We start from the raw sequence: 18,947 nt of genomic DNA, 5'->3' as shown, positions 1-18,947 counted from the left end.
TTTACCATCACAATTTACAATGATAATAAGGATAGGACTTCTAATCCTCTTTTCCTGCTAGGAGCTTTTGTAGTTATTACTTTATTTTCTTGCCATTTTATTTTCTTGTCTCTTAATTCAAAAACCCCAAAAACGTCTTCCCATAACCAATAGTAAGTACACTTTCCTGCAATTTCTTGAGAGACGACCCGAGTTTTAAATATTTCGGTTAATTTTATTGGGTTTGTATTTATGACAAACAATTTAAATATTGATTGAGATTTAATTGTCGGTTTAGAACTATACTTGCAACGCGAAATTTTTGTGAAAATCTTTACCGACATTTTTCCTCCGTCACACCTACGTGATTTATTAAATTTAAAATAGCTTGGATGGTTATAAGAGTGTGAACCTTTTAGAATTGGTATTTGTAATCGATCTTAATTATAGTAAAAATTTTACCATTGTTATGGTAGAGACTAGACGTAAGTCACATTACACTTCGTAACTAAACCAGAATATATCATAGTGTTACTCTTCTTTCCCAAAATCTACAACCTGTATTTTTGTTTTATTCTCCTATCGCGAGACAAGACAAAAACAAAAATAATCTCCTATTTATCAAATTTACTGCATATTCTAAAAAAATATTTATCACTTGTATTTTCTTTATTTAATTCCCTTCTTAACTCACTTATAAACCTTTAAATATTATCTGATTTATAAATTAAAAAAAAAATAAAATGCTGACTTTGTCATTCCTTGCAAATATGATTCTTCGTATATTGTCAATCATAGCTATGTGATGTAATAGTATTACTGTGGTCTAGATATTATATTAACAAGTAGAATAAAATTTTATATCCTAGTTATAACACTTACTAAGTGCAGCCAAATATTTTGAATTAACATGCACAGGTTTTATTGTCGTTGCTTTTCTTTTTCTTCTTCTTCTAAATTCGAGTAAGCAGATTTTTTTTTATTTTTTTTCTTTTTTTCTAATACTATGTCTTCTTTTTCTTTTTTTTTTTTGTTATCTTTTTTTTTATCATCATCATCAACAACACCAACATTTTACTAATATCTATATTGGTTCTGATTTTCTCTGATTCCATCATTAAATAATTTTGGTTTATTTCTTAATTTATTTGAGGTTTATTTGGATCCAGAAACAAATTTGATGTATTTTTGTTGATTATTGAATCTTTTTGATTACTTGTTCAAATTTGACTAATTTCGGTTCATTTGTAAATTAATTGAGATTCACTTGATGTTGCTGATAAGTATTGACCAAATTTTTTATTCCTTAAGTAATTTTGGTTCATTTCTTAGTTTAATTGAGGTTAATTTGGATTCAGAAATAAAATTAATGTGTTTTTATTGATGGTTGATTTTTTTTTACTACTTGTTCAAATTTGAACTAATTTGATTCATTTGTTTGTTAATTGAGATTCAGTTGATACTGCTGATAAGTATTGACCAAATTTTTTATTTCTTAAGTAATTTTGATTTATTTCTTAGTTTAATTGAGGTTCATTTGGATCCAGATATGAATTCGATATATTTTTATTCATGATTGAGTCTTTTTAACTATTTGTTCGAATCTGAACTGATTTCGGTTCATTTGTGTGTTAATTGAGGTTCACTTGATGCTGCTGATAAGTATTGAACAATTTTTTATTCTTTAAGTAATTTCGGTTCATTTCTTATTTTAATTGAGATTCATTTGGATCCAGAAATGAATTCTATATTTTTTATTGGTGATTAAGTCTTTTTGACTGCTTGGTCAAATTTGAACTAATTTCGGCTCATTTTTTTGTTAATTGAGGTTCACTTTATGCTACTGATAAGTATTAGCCAAATTTTTTAGCAAAGAAGAATGAAATTATTCATTATCACTTTATTCAATTGCATTAGATTTTATTCCATTCCATTTAATTTGTCTTGAAAGTCATTCCAATATTTGAGACAAATTGTTCATCGACAACACACCTGGACTACAAATGAACCGAAATATTATTATAACAATACCATTGTGTAATAACAAATGAACCCAAAATTGTGTATTCTATAAACATAGAAACTCCTATAATTTCAGTGCATTTCTAAGTTAACTGTGCCGCAATTACTATGTAATTTCGATGCATTTGATCTCGTTGTCCTACACAATTCAAAACTCTTCTTCCTCACCTTCCTCATTTTTTGCTTCTTCTTTTTCGTCTTTTTTTCTTCATCTTCTCCTTCTTATTTTATTTTCTCAAAATTCTTCTTGATTTACTCTCTTGAGAGGAATAAAACCATCAAAAAGAGAAGAAAATATCAAACAAAAAAAAAGAATAAATGACTGTAATTATAAGACTAAGAACTTTTGAAAACTTTTATTATAAACTAATTTCAAATTCACTTATTTATTTATAGTTTTAATTTCAGAAATTACTTTATTAAAGATAATTAAGGTAAATTTTGATTAATTGTATTTGAAATAAATTAAAATTCTTATCAAATTTTATAATTACTGAGTTATTTTCTATATTTAAATTATAATGTTAGAAAATAATAAGAATTTTATATGATTTAATTTAAATAATTGATATTTTTATAATTCAATACTTTAAGTTTTAGAAATAAAAGAAATTAATTATATTCTCTTATATTTTCAATTAGAGTATTTAATTGAAAGTAAATTAATATTTTAATACAACAAATAATATTTTAAAGTAATTTTTAGAGATTATATTAAATTTCAAACAAATATTCTATTCCCCAATTTTATAAAATCACCTTACTCTAATTAAACTCAAAACCCTGATTTCATACACAAACCCTAACTTTTACTAACACTCAACTCACCAAAGACCCTAGCCACCAACCCCTCACCCACGGCTCACCATCACACACACACCAACACACACACACAAGCAAACACAATGCGCACGCACACTGAAACAGAAAGAAAGAAGAAAGGGAAGATGGAAGGGACAAAGGAAGGAAGGAAAAGAGGGGAGAAGGGAAGGCGGCGCGGTGGGCGTCACTGCCACCGTCACCGCCGCTGTTGACGGAGAAGAGAGGAGATTCAGGAAAGAGAGAGGGAGCGCCGGTGGAGGAAGGAGACCACTGCCAAAGCTGCCGTCATTCATGTTCGAGCTCGTCGCCATCATCGCGTCGCCTACGCCGTCACCACCGTCCGTCGCACCGCCACCACGCCACGTCATCATCGAAAGCAGAGCCGCGAGGAGAGAAGGCTCGCGAGTGAGAGAGAGGGTTGGGAGCCTGGAACTACTGCGCCTTTGTCGCCGTTCCTCATCATTTCTGTCGTCATCGTGGCCGAACCTTTGCAGCCGAAAAACACCGTTGCAGCCACTGAGATCCACCAGCGGTAAGGGTTTTGATTTTGGTTTACACACTTTTGAGTTTTCAGGAACCTTATTGTCACTGCATATTGTTACAATCGCTGTCGCCGAAGTTCTGGTCGCCGCTGCCGCTTGAGGTGGATGCCAAGGCTGCTGCCAAATCGGTTCAGTGACTGCTGCTGTTTCGTTTTCTTATTACAGTAAATATTTATGTCTCGAAAACTCCTGCGTTAGTATTCTGTTATGTTTGATTAAAGACTCTGAGGTTTAGTAACGTAGGTTCGAGTTCTGATTGTTGCATGTCGCATTTAAGTTGCTATGGTTGCTGTGAGAGTGGTTAGGGACTGAGGTTACAGTTGCCGTTGATTTTGGATTGAGAGAAAAGAGTTCTGTTGACACATTTGGTTTATGGTTTTGACTTGTTGAGGTAGGAGTTTTTTCCAAAAAAACTCAATTTTATAATTTGGAATTGTTATAAATTGATGCTGATGTGAAAAATATACTTTTCAGTGATTGTATAGGTTTTATGTATTGTCTGGCTGTTTTGGATGAATATAATTATTTGTTTGATTCGAATTTCTATTTGGTTTTGTTAAACGGACAGTTGCTGAATTATCTTTAAAGTTTTTGGAAATGATTTGATTCATTGAAAATGATCTGATTTTGAATTGGTTTTCTTGAGATATTAGGATGATATAAACTATTGGAATCGGCTTGATTTTGAACTGATTTGGCCTTGAACCTGTTGGAAATGGTTGTGGAAAGACTTAGTTGGGATTCGAAAAGGGTGACAAATTCCATGTTTTAGGAGTGATGTTGCTAAAATTTCTATAAAATCTGAGACTTTGTTTGAACTGTTATTTTAAAAATTAAGAATTTAAGAATTATATTATTTTACTTGAATTATTTAAGAAAATAATGAATTATGTTTTGAATAAATTATTTAAAGAAAATTGGACTTTAATTGAATAATTTCGTTTGTGACGTTTTGGAAGAAGTTAGAGAATTGGTTTTAAGAGTGAACCTGAAAGTGATTTTGATTTAAATAGCTTGGTTTCGTTTTAAGTGATTTGGTTTTGAATTGGGTTTGGGACTTGTGATTTACATTATTCGGTTTTAAATTAAATTCTATTTTTACTTACTCAAATCAAGAAGTTATAATTTTAAGGATTTTCAATAAATTTTAAGGAATTGAGATAGGTTGTTCTCTCCCAAAGTTTTGAGATTCTGCTGTGAAATTTTATTACCAAATCCTAATTTAGAATGAATAATTTTGATGACTTTTGGAAAAGATTTACAATTGATATGATTTTGAAGTTGTTCGGAGTTTTGGAAAATGTTACCAAAGAAATGGTTTTTGGTTTTAAAGGAAATTGATTTGAGAATTTAGAAATTGATGATGAGTTTTGGAACTTGGAAAGGGACGATGGACTTGTTGGATATTGAAAGTGTGCCAGGCACTATATCCTTGGAACGATAGTGTGCAGGGCACTATATCCTTGGGTTGAATTATGATGGATAACCTTTTCTGTCGTAAGAGTATTCCAGGCACTATATCCTTGGGTTACGCATGCGAGTGTGCCGGACACTATATCCACGGGTCAATAGTGTGCAGGCCACTATATCCCTAGCATGGCAGAAAAGCTACATCCGAAAGGATGTGTCAGATTGGTATTTATGGACCGACAAGTGATATCACGAGTCAATAGGATAAACATTCATCATATGTATCTATGTGACATTGTTTGGGTGTGCAAATTGTAATTGGTTTGTATATGTGAATAATTCTGTTTAACTGCTAATTGCTATACTTGATGTAACTGTTTTAATTGTGTTTGAACCTTCTTACTTGTGTCTGTTATTGAAATTGATTGGATTGTAGTGAATTGGATATTGATGGAGTTGTTTGGGCTAGGGCCGTGATTGATTATGTGATGGGTCGAAGGCTGTGATTGGTTTGTGTTTTTGGTTTAGTAAAGTATGAAAATCAAACTGGTTCAGCATAGACTTAATGAACCTACGGTTGGAACAACTTGGTCATTCATACTATGTAGGAAAACTTTTAATATTTGATACAAAAGGAAAGGGTTTTGGATTTTGAAGAATTAACGGATTTCTCTTTTAAAAAGGATTTGAAAAAATACATAAGGCGAACAACGATTATTGTACTCTGAAAACAGTTTCATTTTACATATCTTATTATAGCAATTCTCTAATAGTATAGTGAGAACTAGCGAGGACGATGTTCTCACTCCCTACATGTGTTTCCTTTTCAAGATATGGGCGAAGAAGTCACGAAATAGAGTTTATTTCATTTCTGTTTATATGATCTATTGTATTATTTTAGATATTATGTTTTTTCTCCCCTTTATCTTTACACATTTTGTAAGAGGGATAGAATTTGTATTATGTAATGCTTGTAAGTCAATATATATATATATATATATATATATATATATATATATATATATATATATATATTCTTGTTAAGTGTTTTATATGGTTTGTAAATATGTATTTATATTTTCAACTAAAAGTCTTTTGAAAGGTTATACGGTTTTAAGTTTTAAATAGGCTCCTATTTTAGTATTAAATACGTTTAGAATCGTTGTAATATCAAGCTATCAAAGTGGTGCATTCAAAAGCATGATATTCTGGTAGTCAGAATGCTATAGCAACAATATGAAAAAGAGAAAGAGAAAAAGAAACAAAAATAAAACGCAACAATATGAAAAAGAGAAAGAGAAAAAGAAACAAAAATAAAACGCAGCAATAATATCACCAATAAAAAAAGAAGGAAGCGCATAAAAAACAAATGCAAAACAAAATAAGATTTCATTTGCATTAGTAAAATGCGTGTATATACGCTATGTATAATAAATTTTTTTATTAAATTTAAACTAACTTAATTAAAATTAATTATAAAAATACTTAAATGTATAACAACTCTTTATTACTTTTAAGGATATCAAATCTTTATAATTTCACACTTAGCGAATTTTGTAGACCTCCATAACATGGATAGTTTCTTTCTTATATTTAAGCTTATTAGTGGGTAATTTTCACATACTTTATTAGGAAATTAGATCTAAACCATACAGTTTTATTAAGAAATGGATAAACCATCTAAATTCTAAAAATATTATGCCGATTCAATTAATACGGAAGAAATCCATAGTCGATCCACAGAACTTGACAGGTTCAAATCCACACTTAGAATGAGTATTAAATCTTAACTAAATTTGGAGGATATCAAGGGTAGTTAGTAATTGGCATTGTGTTTAGCAAGCATGACTCACATAAACAAACTATATTAATGGTTTAATTAATTAATAATTTTTATATTTTTACTAAATTTATAATTAAATTTATATATTTTTTTAATTGAATTTTTATATTATTTTTTATTTTATAATTAAATTTTTATTAATATAAAAATATTAAAGTTAAAAAATATTTTCTTACAAATTAAAGGTATTTACAACTAAAAATCTAATTAAATTTTTGACTTTATATTTTTAAAAAAAATATTTTATTAATTTTAATATTTTTAATACAAAAATAATCTAATTATAAAATTAAAAAACAGTATAAAAATCCAATTAAAAAAATAAAAAAATATAAAATTATTATTGTAAGTTTAGTAAAAAATTAATTAAATCTATATTAATTTTTTGTTCTATATTATTCTACTTTTATATCTTTTATTTCTTCAGAAACTTTTATACCAGTCAAGGAAGTGTCATGTGTTAATGCCTTTAATATTGTGTTTAGTTGGTGTCTCAATTTAATAGAGACATAGATATAAATACACAAAAGTATATAAACACAAGAGTACATAGAATACATTGATCTTTTATGTTTTGTTTGGTAAATTAGATTAAACAGAATAGACAATTTATATTTATAATAACATGTCAATTTTATCTTTATTATTTTAACAGCATCACCATTTTTTACCTTTCTTAATCTTCCTTTAGAATTATAAAAAATCACCAACATCTTTAAACTAAATTTAAAAGCAACAAAATCCACATTCAAACTAAATTTAACATGTAAACATTCCAAATAAAAAATAATAGAAAGACAAAATCTGGATATCCGATATATGGTTTAGAGTGGTAGAGTACCACTTAGAGTGAAAATGCAAATCTTATATCGGATCTAGAGAAACACATAGCTGGCTTAATCATATTTGGTTAGTCCGTTAATTTTCGTGAGATCGATCCTCACTCAAGAAATTGAATAAAAAATAGTATAATTCCCTTCTATTCAAATTTTGGATTAATCTTTATTTATGTGTATTTAACTATTTATTCGTTTTGTGAATTAGATTGCATTTCTTGTTGATTTGAAATCTAATTGGTGGTTCTGAACGAAATTTTGGTGGTTAAGCTTGCCGAAATAATTCAAGTCGTTTCAAGAGCAGGGCTCATAACGTACTCTCGTATGTTTTCTTTATTTTTTTTTAAACAAAAGAGCTCAACACATTACAGTGGAGCAAACAACATCAAACAATAAAAAAAAAAACAGACAAATCGAAAAAAATAACACATAAACAAGACAAATCAAGCAAACAGCTCCACTTTTGGAAGGTGTAATTGTTTACATCCTCCTATAGTCTTTCCTCCTGTAGCACCTGTACAAAGGAGTTAGTGAAAAAAAATACCTAATCTATCATATTTTCACACAACTCTATCATCTCTATTATTCACTAGCCTCATAGGCCTCAAAGCCTCATGTAGTTTGACTTAGAAATTTTAACTCATCCATTGGAAGTTCCAAATTCACTCTAACCTATCCCAAAATCCACAATTCTCAATAACTGATCCACATTGATTTGAAATAGAGAAGAGTCTGGTAAACCGATCTTTCAAGGATCACAACGTAACGACACGTCCTCCCAAAACCTAGTGCGTCGTTCGTCACCAATCTCCATGGATAGGCCTGTAATCATCTTATTCCTTGTATGTTGCTCTTTAATTTGTACCTGGCATACATTCTTTCATGTCAGGCCTCCTCTAGTAGGTAGCACTTGAGTGGACAGTAACACATCCGGATTCAGACCACCTTTTTCCATAACGGTCACTCTTCCTTAGGAGCCTGCACCAATTCTCATCTCACCAATTCTCATCTCACCAAAGTCATATCATTTCTCCCATCCTCCTTACTCCAAAGGAACCATATCTGTAAAGAAATCAATTTCTCAACAATAGCCTTCGCCATCTTATATAAACTCAAATAGTACACTAGTAAGCTATTTAAAACTGATTTTATAAGCACCAACTTTTCAGCTTTGTTTAACACCTTAGTTTTCAAGGCTTAGTTTCTCCTCCTTCTTGTCGATGATAGGTTTTCAGGTCTTTACCAACCTCGAATTTGTTCCTAAAAGAATTCTTAGGTATTTAATTGGGAAGGGACATTCTTTACAACCCAACAAGTTACACAGACGTTGTACCCACTGCTCTTCACAATTGATTGGAATCAAACTGGACTTATCAAAATAAATACTAAACCCTAGTATTAACTCAAAACAACGCAGAAGCCGCTTGTAATTCTTCATAATCTCCTCTCTACCCTGTCTCGCCCAACCACCAACGGTAATATACGTCCGTTTCTCACTGTCTCTCCAACCATTTTATGCAGAACATTATAACCAGCACAATAAAAAAAAAAAGAGAAAACGGATTACTTTGTCTCAAACCCCTTTCCATTTTAAATAGATTAAATGGCGAACTATTTATCAATACCTACATAAAAGCTTTGCTCAAAACAAATGAACGCCAATGGTGTTATTCTTGATACTTTTATCCTTAACATGATAATCAAAGCTTATTCCAAGTATTTGGAGCTTGATGAGGCTATTAGAACCAAAGTGTTTGAATCATAACTACTTAGACCAAACTCATCGTTCAGTCTATAGTTTTCATGAAAAGAAAAGAATTTTGTGCTATTTTCTCTTTTTTAACTTTTATTAAAGTACTCGTTTTTTTTTTTTTCAAAAATTTTTATACTTCGTAACATATCCGTATGGAGTACGTATTCATGCAACTTAAATGAACATAAAATTCGATCTTTCTAATTTTGACTTTGTGATCCTATAATTGAGGGATTTAGATGCTTCCATCTACTCAGCAATTAGAGCTATTGTTACTCGATTCTTACTCTTACTTGTTCAACATTTATTAATTCTCGTCACTTTCTTCTCTAAATAGTAAATCTCACACAAAATACCCCTTAAAACTCGCACTGCAACAAGAATCTGCATCTGCATCTTTTATTCATTCTCTAATTCCATTTCTACATATATATTTTCTTTCATTTTTACCTTTCATTCAAGTGTTATATAAAAGGAGTTTCAACTAAAGTCTCTTCAACTAGAGCATTCAAAATACTGTTTGAATCATCCATTAGTTTCAGTTTTTTCTTTTTTTTTTTAAATCCCAATGTGGTTGTGATTTTCTTTTTGATTCTCATCATCTCATCATGTTCAAAGGTATTTTCTTTCTCTTTGTTGGTTTTGTTAAGCATTAAGCATTGATAACATCTGTTTTAAATACTATTTTATTATATTAATTCTAGTTTTTTTTTTCTCCTTTCATTTTAGTACCTTCTATTTAATACTTTTCATTTCTGATGCTCTGATTTCTCTGGAAAAAATTTTTTTCTCTCCCTTGATAAATCAGTTAATATAATTTTGATAAGCAATACACGTACTCTTCAAATGACAAAATAAAAACAAATAAAAGTTATGGAACAAGGCATCTCAATAAAACAAACTAGACATCGTAGTGTCACCAACAAGTTTATGAAACAAAAGAAAAATTTTGATCTTGTCCATCTCAATGATCCCATTTCCAGAAAGCCTAAAGTAATTCGTATATTTCTAACTGATCAAGATGCTACTGACTCTTCCGGTGACGAAGAAGAAGAGTTCTTCCCTCGCCAAAGGGTGAGGCATTACATCAACCAAATTAATATTCACCCACCCTGCGAAACCGTTACCAATTCCCGAAAGAGGCTTGCCGGAATATCCTCCCCTTCATGCCGGCGACCAGTGAAGACCACTGTGGCCGCCGCCACCACCCCAACCACAACCACCACCAATAACAACAACAATGGCAGAAAGTACCGTGGTGTAAGACAAAGGCCATGGGGTAAATGGGCGGCCGAGATTCGAGATCCAAACCGGCACATCCGAGTTTGGCTAGGAACTTTTGACACTGCCGAAGAAGCTGCCAGGGAGTATGATAATGCCGCGATCAAGTTTCGCGGTCCGAAAGCTCTAACCAACTTTCCGATATCACCACCATCACAAGAAAAGAATGTAGACATCTACGACTCATCATGCGAAGATGAGTGCCTCGTCAACATGTCTTCATCACCTACTTCGGTTCTCCATTCCACAAGTCCCAAAACAGGAAAACCACAGAAGCACCACAAAGAAAACGATGGGGAGTGTGAGGGGGAGACGAGTTTCTTTGATGATGAGACGTTGGGGAATGACATGTTCAACTTTGCAACTTTGCATGATGAGTGTGTGGCTACAATGTTTGATGATGAAACTACTTCTGCACGGGTCTTTGTTAGTGAAAGTTTCAAGTTTGGTGACCACATTGAGCTTGGTAATGCAAGTTTGTACCAGGTTGACGATTATTTTGAAGAAATTTTGCTAGGCTCGGATCCTCTTGTGGTGCTGTGAGAGTGAATCAGATTCCAAGACACAGATTTGGTACTTTAATAATTACATGCATGGTGCTGTCTTTGGTATGCAAATTACTAACTAGGTTTTGTTTTATGACATAAATAAGAATAAGAAATAGGTGGTTGTATTTATTTTTTTTAATGGTAGCTTTATCTACGTTGTTTATTTGTTTATTTTAAAAACTCAATTATATGTAGATTGCTAGCTAAATGGAGAAGAGGAGTTGAATGGAATTTTGTTATGATCTTACTCATGTTGCTTAAGAACTTATAGTTGTTGGCAGTACTGCAAGAATAAAATCGTTGTGAATTAGAAGGTGGAAGAATCAAATCGTCGTGAATTAGAATGTGGAGAAGTTATATTAAAGTGAAGTTGATAATTGAAAATTTAATTATTAATTTTATAGGAAGACAAAATTGTATATAAATTTTTATCTAACGGAAAATGTCTAATCTCGGTGATGTTTACGTATCAATTGTACAAGAAGCAATCAAACTGGTCAAAATTGGTTAAATGGTTTGAATTAACGGTTTAGACGATTAATCTTAAAAAAAATATTGATATAAAAAACTCTAAAAAGATAATTTTCTTTTAAGAAAGTATATTGTATATATAAACATATTGTATATATACTAAATTCGGATTGAATTTTAATAAAATATCTAAATCTTCAAAACCAGTTTCACATATCTGAATCACCCGTCTCTGGTGGTTGAGAACGTATTATGTATACTATTATTTTCAAGAGAAAATATATTTAAATAAAAAACGGTGCTCTTTCTGTCCGAGAAGCTGCATATATATTACACGTGTAACAGGAAAATACATAACAAGGCAACTCATATTGCAGTGATCACTATCCCAATTCCCAACCATAACACATAATAGATTTCCTTAAAGGCAGCAGCATCGAAGCTACAATGCACAATGCGAGGTAGTAGTATTCACTATTAACATTAACTAAGGGAACGAAGCCCGAATAAGAAAATGTAGATTCCTGAATTCTCACTTTACATCGAAACGCATCTACCAAACAGATACAAACTATAACTAGCTAGCAGGAAAATGGATCACAACTTGACTTCCACCATAATGAAAACATATTAGCCAAAATATTTGAAGCACCATCATCACACCAAGGAACTCATTTAAAAGAAAATGACCTATACCTTGCACATCAATTCTCGACTAAACAAACTTTTCGGTGCAAGAAGCCTAAGAACAAAGACAGGTTGCAAGATTTAAGTAGTAATCTCAAGGAAGCAGGTTTACCTCCTCTTTGGCCTACCCTCCTCCCCAGTCCCCACAGACCCACACTGCTCCAACAAAGACAGAAAAACCAATAAAAAAAAAAAGGATTAAAAAAAAAGGGAAGAGAAAAAACCATTCGTAAACTAAAACCATCACGCACTACTAATTTCTCCAAAAGATTAGAATGCTTTTCTTTAATCCTAGCCCCTGGCCAACAATACATCCAAATTACAGGAAGAGGATTCGGATGATGAACCCTCAGTTGTTGTTCTGAAAGTTCTATTGCTGTGAACTCCATCTTCGTGCCTGAACGGATGGTCATGATAACTAATCTGATGCAAATGAAGCAACGCAATCATGCTAACAGCAACCAAAGCAGCATTGCCCACTATTCCACCCATATGATCCAATCCAAAAGATTTCTTCACAAAATTAAAACTTGAGACAAAAACATTGTAAAAGAAATTAGAATTCTTCCCTTTCTCAGTCACAAAGTTCTCAGAACAGTTTGGTTGTCCACAAAGAATTTCAGGTGAAACAAGCCGACCTGCATCATGTACATCTCCAATAAAAGCTTGAGCTTCTTTGATAACTTCATATTTTTTACCATGATGTTCTGCCAGTCTCATTGCAAGAACAATTCTACTTTGTTCTAATCGGGCAATTGCTGCATCTCTCTCAACACGCTGCTGCGTTTGAATGGTCTAAAACATTCAGATTGAAATTCAGGTTAAGAACAAATCGAGCAAAATTTAGCCACATCAAAGGGTGATAGTAATAACCATGATCTAACATTTAACTGATTAGTAAAAGTATTCTTATTTTTCAGTAGAAACTAAAGGAGAGATGGCATATATTGATTATTATGTATTTACATCTTTGTTGACGGTTAAGTTCATTCAGAAAAGACAAACAATAAATGAACTAAACACACTTAAGAGGACCAGAAAAGGAACCACTGAACCAATCACATGCTTATAGGCAATCAAATTTGTTATCTGTGGAGCTCTGGCAGAACAAGCATGATATTCACCCAGGTTCATTATTTGTGTTAGTAACAGGATCATAATATAACTATATTCAAAGAATGTGGGTGGCTATTTGTGGTTTACGTTGAAAGCAAGACTCCAAATTGCCTTAACAATCCATCCAAGATCACAAACATAGTTGAATCACCACAAAGTTATTCAGCAACTATTTTACATAATAATTTTCATTTTCTTTTTCCAACCACAACTCAATATATTGTGGAGAAGATGAGGATTCACCGTGCACCATACATGACAAAATAAAACATAGAAACACTCGTGTTATCTAATTTTCTATTTGCAGAGTTACTTGACACCTATTATTTTAACAGTTTTTACCAAATGAAAAATAAATAAATAAATAAATAATTGTGAGCAAAAGAGAAGAATTCACACCATATAATTGTACTCCATTTCCCAACATTTGGGCAGTGGAGAAGTAAAGTTCTTAGAAGCGAAAAAAAAAAATACGGCATAAATTATAAAATGGTCGAAAGAAAGATTGATAATAAACATTAACAGGAACAAGACAGGAAATTGAAAGAAGCAAATAACAGTTGCCAGTGGCACCAACTTGAGTCACTAGTCAGGAGTTAACAGAAAACTTATGGCCTGGTTGTTTTACATTGGTCAATGGAAAAGAGAAAATTATTTTCACCAGATACTTTCTCTGGATGTACTACTTTCATTTACACCTCTCGAGTCTCGAAGGTTACACTGAATGGGCACTTAATACAGTGCAAGGTCCACAGTTGACCATCTTGAAAGTTGGCTTGTAGAGTGGATATTGACACTCAAATTGACAAACAAAACCTTATGAAATTGAAAGTCGTACTATCAAAAAGAGAGTGACAATGTCCAGTGTCCACTTCCACCAAAAAGACAACACATAAACAATACCGCTGAAATACATCAATGCAAGTGTTCACTTTTGACATTTTTCAATAACTTAAATGGGTCTTATAAATAAAATTCAATTACACGCTTCTATCTTCCTTCGGTTTCCATGGGTGGTTAAGCTTGGAGTCAGTTCATTTGTTCTATTGTCCAGTACACAACCAAAATGTTTCAATATACATTTATACACCCAGCATATTCAAACATAGATTTAAACTGTCAGCATCATATTTCAAAAATTATATAGTATGACATACTCAAGTTGTGGTGCCAGGATATTTCAAATTCACCTCACAGCATTAGTATATCACTTCAAGTGTTCCAATAATCCTACACACATTTGCACTTATCTCCTAAATAATCACGCGTTGTTCGGTGCATCACGTGTTCTCTATAATTGGAGAATACTAAACCTAAATCTTTAAAGTCAGCAAAGTATTGTTCATAGAAAATCGTTGGCCATGTCTACATGTTATTTCACTAAATGTGTAGAACCGAGGAGGCAATAACCTAGGCTCCATTTGATTGGTGTCTCAGAAACACAAATACACAGACACAGAAGAACACAAATATATTTGGTCGCAATGCAACAGAGATAGACGCACACGATAAGAATGGAATACACTATCTCAGTGGAATTTCAGTGTCCATGACTCAGTGTCCTATCACCTTGTCCCTCTTTCCAAATGCATTGTAAGGTAATTGAGACAAAATTCCAAGAGAAACTGTGGTTTAGCTTCCAATTTGTCATAAGTTATTCTAGTCTAATTAGGAGTGAACCAAAACCCTAGAAGTGCAGCAAAACACAACCACAAAAAAACATGACCGCATTGTAACACATCAATTCATGTCAAATTTTGCCGAATCACGAAAAACAAAACGAAATTGCTCAAAGAAGAAATTAAAATCAAAATAAACAAAAATAAAAGGAAGGCAAAGAGAAAAGCGAACTCACATGAAGGAACTCGAGTTGGTCTTCGAGGTTCTCGAGCGCAGTCCTTATAGCGTTAAGGCTCTTGGCTTCGTGAAGGGCGGAATCATCGTCTTCGGGACGGAAGTCCTTGACGAAGACGAAACCGACGCGGTCTTCGGCGGTGGCGGAATCATCGGCGGCGGTGGCGGAGGCGGAGAGGTTACCGGTGCGAATGTTGTGAGAGTTCTTAAGGGATTTGACGGAGCTGAGAAAGTGAGACCTGGAAATGGAGTGAATAGCGTCGCTGAGCTTGTCGTGAAGGTCCCAGATTTTCTCTAGAATCGCTTCGATTTCCTCGATCTCCATGTTCCATTTCATTTCATCGGTCGAGCCACAAGCAATTGTCAGTAGCAGAAAATTTAAAAAGAAGAAAAAAAAAGGTAATAACTAGAAGGCAACTACTCCTATGAAGATGCCAAAAACATCTTTTTATGATGATCTTTGTTTAAAAAGTGTAACTTATTTGTTTAGCAACACTTTAAATAAAGATAACACTTTTACTTTAAATAAAATCAAACCCTACAATCTATCATCTAATGGTCAAAATGAAATATCTTCATATAATGACAATCATAAAATCTTCATTGGAGTAGCCACCTAACTAGAATACTTCGCGACAACGAAAAGAATTTCAGTCTAAAGTTTTGGTATTATTGATGGACTGCTAAAATTTAGCCTTCGCCCGGTCTCTGGTAATAATTTAGGGGCATAGTTATAAAACGGAATTTCATAATTTCAATAATTATAATTACACATTTATTATATTTAATATTATTTATTTATTCTAACAGTAGTTAATAAGAAAGCTACCTAGAAAAAGATATTAAAAACGTTTTTTAATAATTTTTTAAAAATTAAAATTTGACATATATAATTAATTAAATTATATTATTTTTATTAAAATTAAACTAGACAAATCAGTTTAACAAAAAAATAATAAATTAAATTTTAAATCGATATAAATTAATATTTTTTTATAAAAAATTACAATAATATTCCTATTATAAAACATAACTAAAATATCTCTATTATATATATATATATATATATATATATATATATATATATTGAAAATTTTAAATTCTAACCCTATAACGATAAATAAAAAAAATACTATAATTTAGAATTCTCAAAATTAATATATATAATAAGAATATTTTAATCATTTTATATTATAAGAATATTGTAATTATTTTTTATAAAAAAATAATATTAATTTAGACGAATTCAAAATTTAATTTACTATTTTTCAGTCAAATTAATTTGTCTGACTTAATTTTAACAAAAATAATATAATTTAAGTGATTATATGTATTGAATTTTAATTATTAAAAACTATTTTTAAAAAAAAATGTTTTCTGTGTCTTTATGAGAACATCCCCGGTTAATAAATACAAAATATAGTAAATTATAATTAAAGAATACAAAATAAAATAATTTTAAACTATTTTAAATTAATTTATTATGTTCTAAATATTTTTTATTTAAAAAATCCCCTAGTTTCCGTTATACATTTTGTCATTCCCTCTCCATAAAAAACTAATGAGAAAGTGATACTAATAAAGAGAGTTTAATTAGTAGAACTAGAATTCTAAGTGAGCTAAGTAAACTCTTTTGAAGAGCCAAACATGGCTTTGTCATACAACAAGTTCTCCTTCTCACTTGCACCACAGGTTTTTGAAGTTTTTCCTCATCCAATGCAATGTAAATGAAGAAACAAGGTAGAAGAAGCTACAAACCCAAAATAAGCAAGGAAATGAGGTCCAATGAGAAGTGTTTTCCACTTCAAACAACCATTCACAAACTTAGCACGCGAGTCAAGTTACTAAAACTTGCATAATTTCTCACTCAATAGATCAACACTACAAAAGGCCACCCAAGCCAGATCACACCACACACATTTTTCAATCATAATCAGTAACCACATATTACACATATAGAATAAGATCCATTATGGCATCTTTGAATCCCAACAACTTCAATTACCCATTCTACCCTTCTCCACCACCTTCTCACCCTTTCAACCCACCACCACCATCCTTTAAGCCTCCACCACCTCCTTCCCACTCCTTCACCCCTCCACCACCACCCTCTCATCTGTTTTCTCCTCCTCCTCCACCTCCACGTGGACATCCACCACTACCACCTCCGCCGTCTCATCCATTTAGTCCTCCACCACCACATTTGCTCCCACCACCGCCGCCGCATCATCCAATTGTTCCACCACCCCCTCATGTTCGCCCGCCCCCATCCCCGGTCCCGCCACCGCCTACTCCCAACCACCCAACCGTCATTATCGTCGTGATTGTCTCCATGGGCGGCCTTTTGTGTCTTTCAATGCTCGCATTCGCGCTGTTTTGCTGGGTTCAGAAGCGGAAGAAGAAAACTGAAGAAACCGACATCATTCACATCGATGAGCATAAAAAGATTAAGGAAACCATTGTTCCTGGCCCTTTTGGAACGCAGACAGTAGTGATATCAGTTGAAGATGATGTTCATATCGACGAAGAAATCAAGAAGAAAACAGAGGAAGGTGGTCATCATCATCACGGTTTGCATGTTGAACCATCTTCGTCATCAACTGATCAAGGAACTTCAAGAAGCGCTGATGATGAGGTGGGAATATCTAAACTACTTCATCACCATCAACAAAAGCACGATAATGATAATGCATGATGAGAACAGGAACAAGCCGTGATTGAAATATTTATATGCATGCGTACGTGTATATTCCCCCGGCCCCCATTATTGAATTGTCTTCGTCCCAACAATAATTCCTCTAATATCTTATTAATTCACCAAAATTACTTCAACGAATAAATATTTTAATTTGAATCATGTTTCTTTTAACTTATGGCGTTATATAGTATGCACCCTTCTTTTGTTAAATTCCTCTCTTCTTTTGCTGGGTAAATAATTGTCCATCTCAAAATATAAAAAAGAACATATGTTACAAAGAAACAAATAAAACCAAAAATCCAAACGCCAAGAATGTAAGAGGAGGATAAGTAAATAAGTAAATAAGTAAATAAGTAAGTAAGTAAGAAGAAGACCATGACCAGAAATTCAAACATTAGTGTAAGAGGAGTATAAATAAGTAAGAAGAGTCCAATAAACGATGCGTAAATTTGAAATTCTTTATAACAAATTGGTTGAATTTAGTTAGATATTTTATTTGATTTAAGAGTTTTTTTTCCGTTTCTTTATAACAAAAAAAGTTTAATAAATGAAGAGTTGGTAAAGAAAATTTTATGCAATCAATTTATTTTATCTAAACTCAAAAGATTTTTAGTCATTTTTAAATCTATATGCATAATTAAAACAAAACACTTATTTAAAATAAGAGGAAGTAATACTAAAACTAGATATTGACCGGTAATTGTAGAGGATTGTTAATTTTTTTTATTAATTATTATTTTCAATAAGAGTATATTTTGGATAAAAGGTTTATTAAATGATTTTGTTCTAAACAATTTATTGTAAATGATTTTGTTATAGAAGTTGTTTCATTTATTGCGTATGCAACAAAACCGATTTAAAAAATATATATTCGGTTAGCTCACTAGTCCTTAAGCAAGTGTCGGAAGTTCGAATTTCACCTTGTGCATGCAGCAATTTATTGGTCAGCGACAAACCCTTAAATAGAGTTCATTACCGCGACGGATTAGTCATTGGCCTGTCGAGTTGGGAAATACCATGAGAAACCAAAAAATATATATATATTCATCCCACTTAGAGTAACATCCATAAACTGTTACTTATGT

The 18,947-nt window shown here is 32.0% G+C and overlaps 3 protein-coding genes across 3 annotated transcripts; 2 read left to right on the top strand and 1 right to left on the bottom strand.

Moving 5' to 3' along the window:
• The first annotated feature begins 10,080 nt into the window (after window positions 1–10,080).
• LOC112698291 (ethylene-responsive transcription factor CRF1-like) lies at window positions 10,081–11,031 on the top strand. The gene has a single exon (XM_025751599.3). The coding sequence runs from the start codon at window positions 10,081–10,083 to the stop codon at window positions 11,029–11,031; it is 951 nt and encodes a 316-aa protein (XP_025607384.3).
• Window positions 11,032–11,899: 868 nt separating this feature from the next.
• Window positions 11,900–15,873, bottom strand: LOC112697402 (plastid division protein PDV1). Its single transcript, XM_072197541.1, has 3 exons — window positions 15,781–15,873; window positions 15,166–15,570; window positions 11,900–12,989 (listed from the first exon to the last, which is right to left on the bottom strand). Exons 2-3 carry the CDS (start codon window positions 15,499–15,501, stop codon window positions 12,486–12,488), a joined length of 840 nt encoding a protein of 279 aa, XP_072053642.1. The 5' UTR covers window positions 15,502–15,570; window positions 15,781–15,873; the 3' UTR covers window positions 11,900–12,485.
• A 1,208-nt stretch (window positions 15,874–17,081) lies between these two features.
• On the top strand, window positions 17,082–18,033 carry LOC112697401 (uncharacterized). The gene has a single exon (XM_025750555.3). The coding sequence runs from the start codon at window positions 17,137–17,139 to the stop codon at window positions 17,857–17,859; it is 723 nt and encodes a 240-aa protein (XP_025606340.1). The 5' UTR covers window positions 17,082–17,136; the 3' UTR covers window positions 17,860–18,033.
• Window positions 18,034–18,947: the final 914 nt, after the last annotated feature.

The sequence above is a fragment of the Arachis hypogaea genome, chromosome 6 (genome assembly GCF_003086295.3).
Source record: "Arachis hypogaea cultivar Tifrunner chromosome 6, arahy.Tifrunner.gnm2.J5K5, whole genome shotgun sequence".
Lineage (NCBI taxonomy): Eukaryota > Viridiplantae > Streptophyta > Magnoliopsida > Fabales > Fabaceae > Arachis > Arachis hypogaea.
The sequence above is the reverse complement of the archived record's forward strand: the minus strand, read 5'-3'. Positions and strand labels throughout refer to the sequence as shown.

Bases quoted from the DNA above. Each gene is read 5' to 3' on its own strand.
- LOC112698291 (XM_025751599.3), top strand. From the start codon at position 10,081: ATGGAACAAGGCATCTCAATAAAACAAACTAGACATCGTAGTGTCACC.
- LOC112697402 (XM_072197541.1), bottom strand. From the start codon at position 15,501: ATGAAATGGAACATGGAGATCGAGGAAATCGAAGCGATTCTAGAGAAA. The intron at 12,990-15,165 runs GTGAGTTCGCTT...TGAATGTTTTAG, and splicing joins ACCAACTCGAGTTCCTTCAT to ACCATTCAAACGCAGCAGCG.
- LOC112697401 (XM_025750555.3), top strand. From the start codon at position 17,137: ATGGCATCTTTGAATCCCAACAACTTCAATTACCCATTCTACCCTTCT.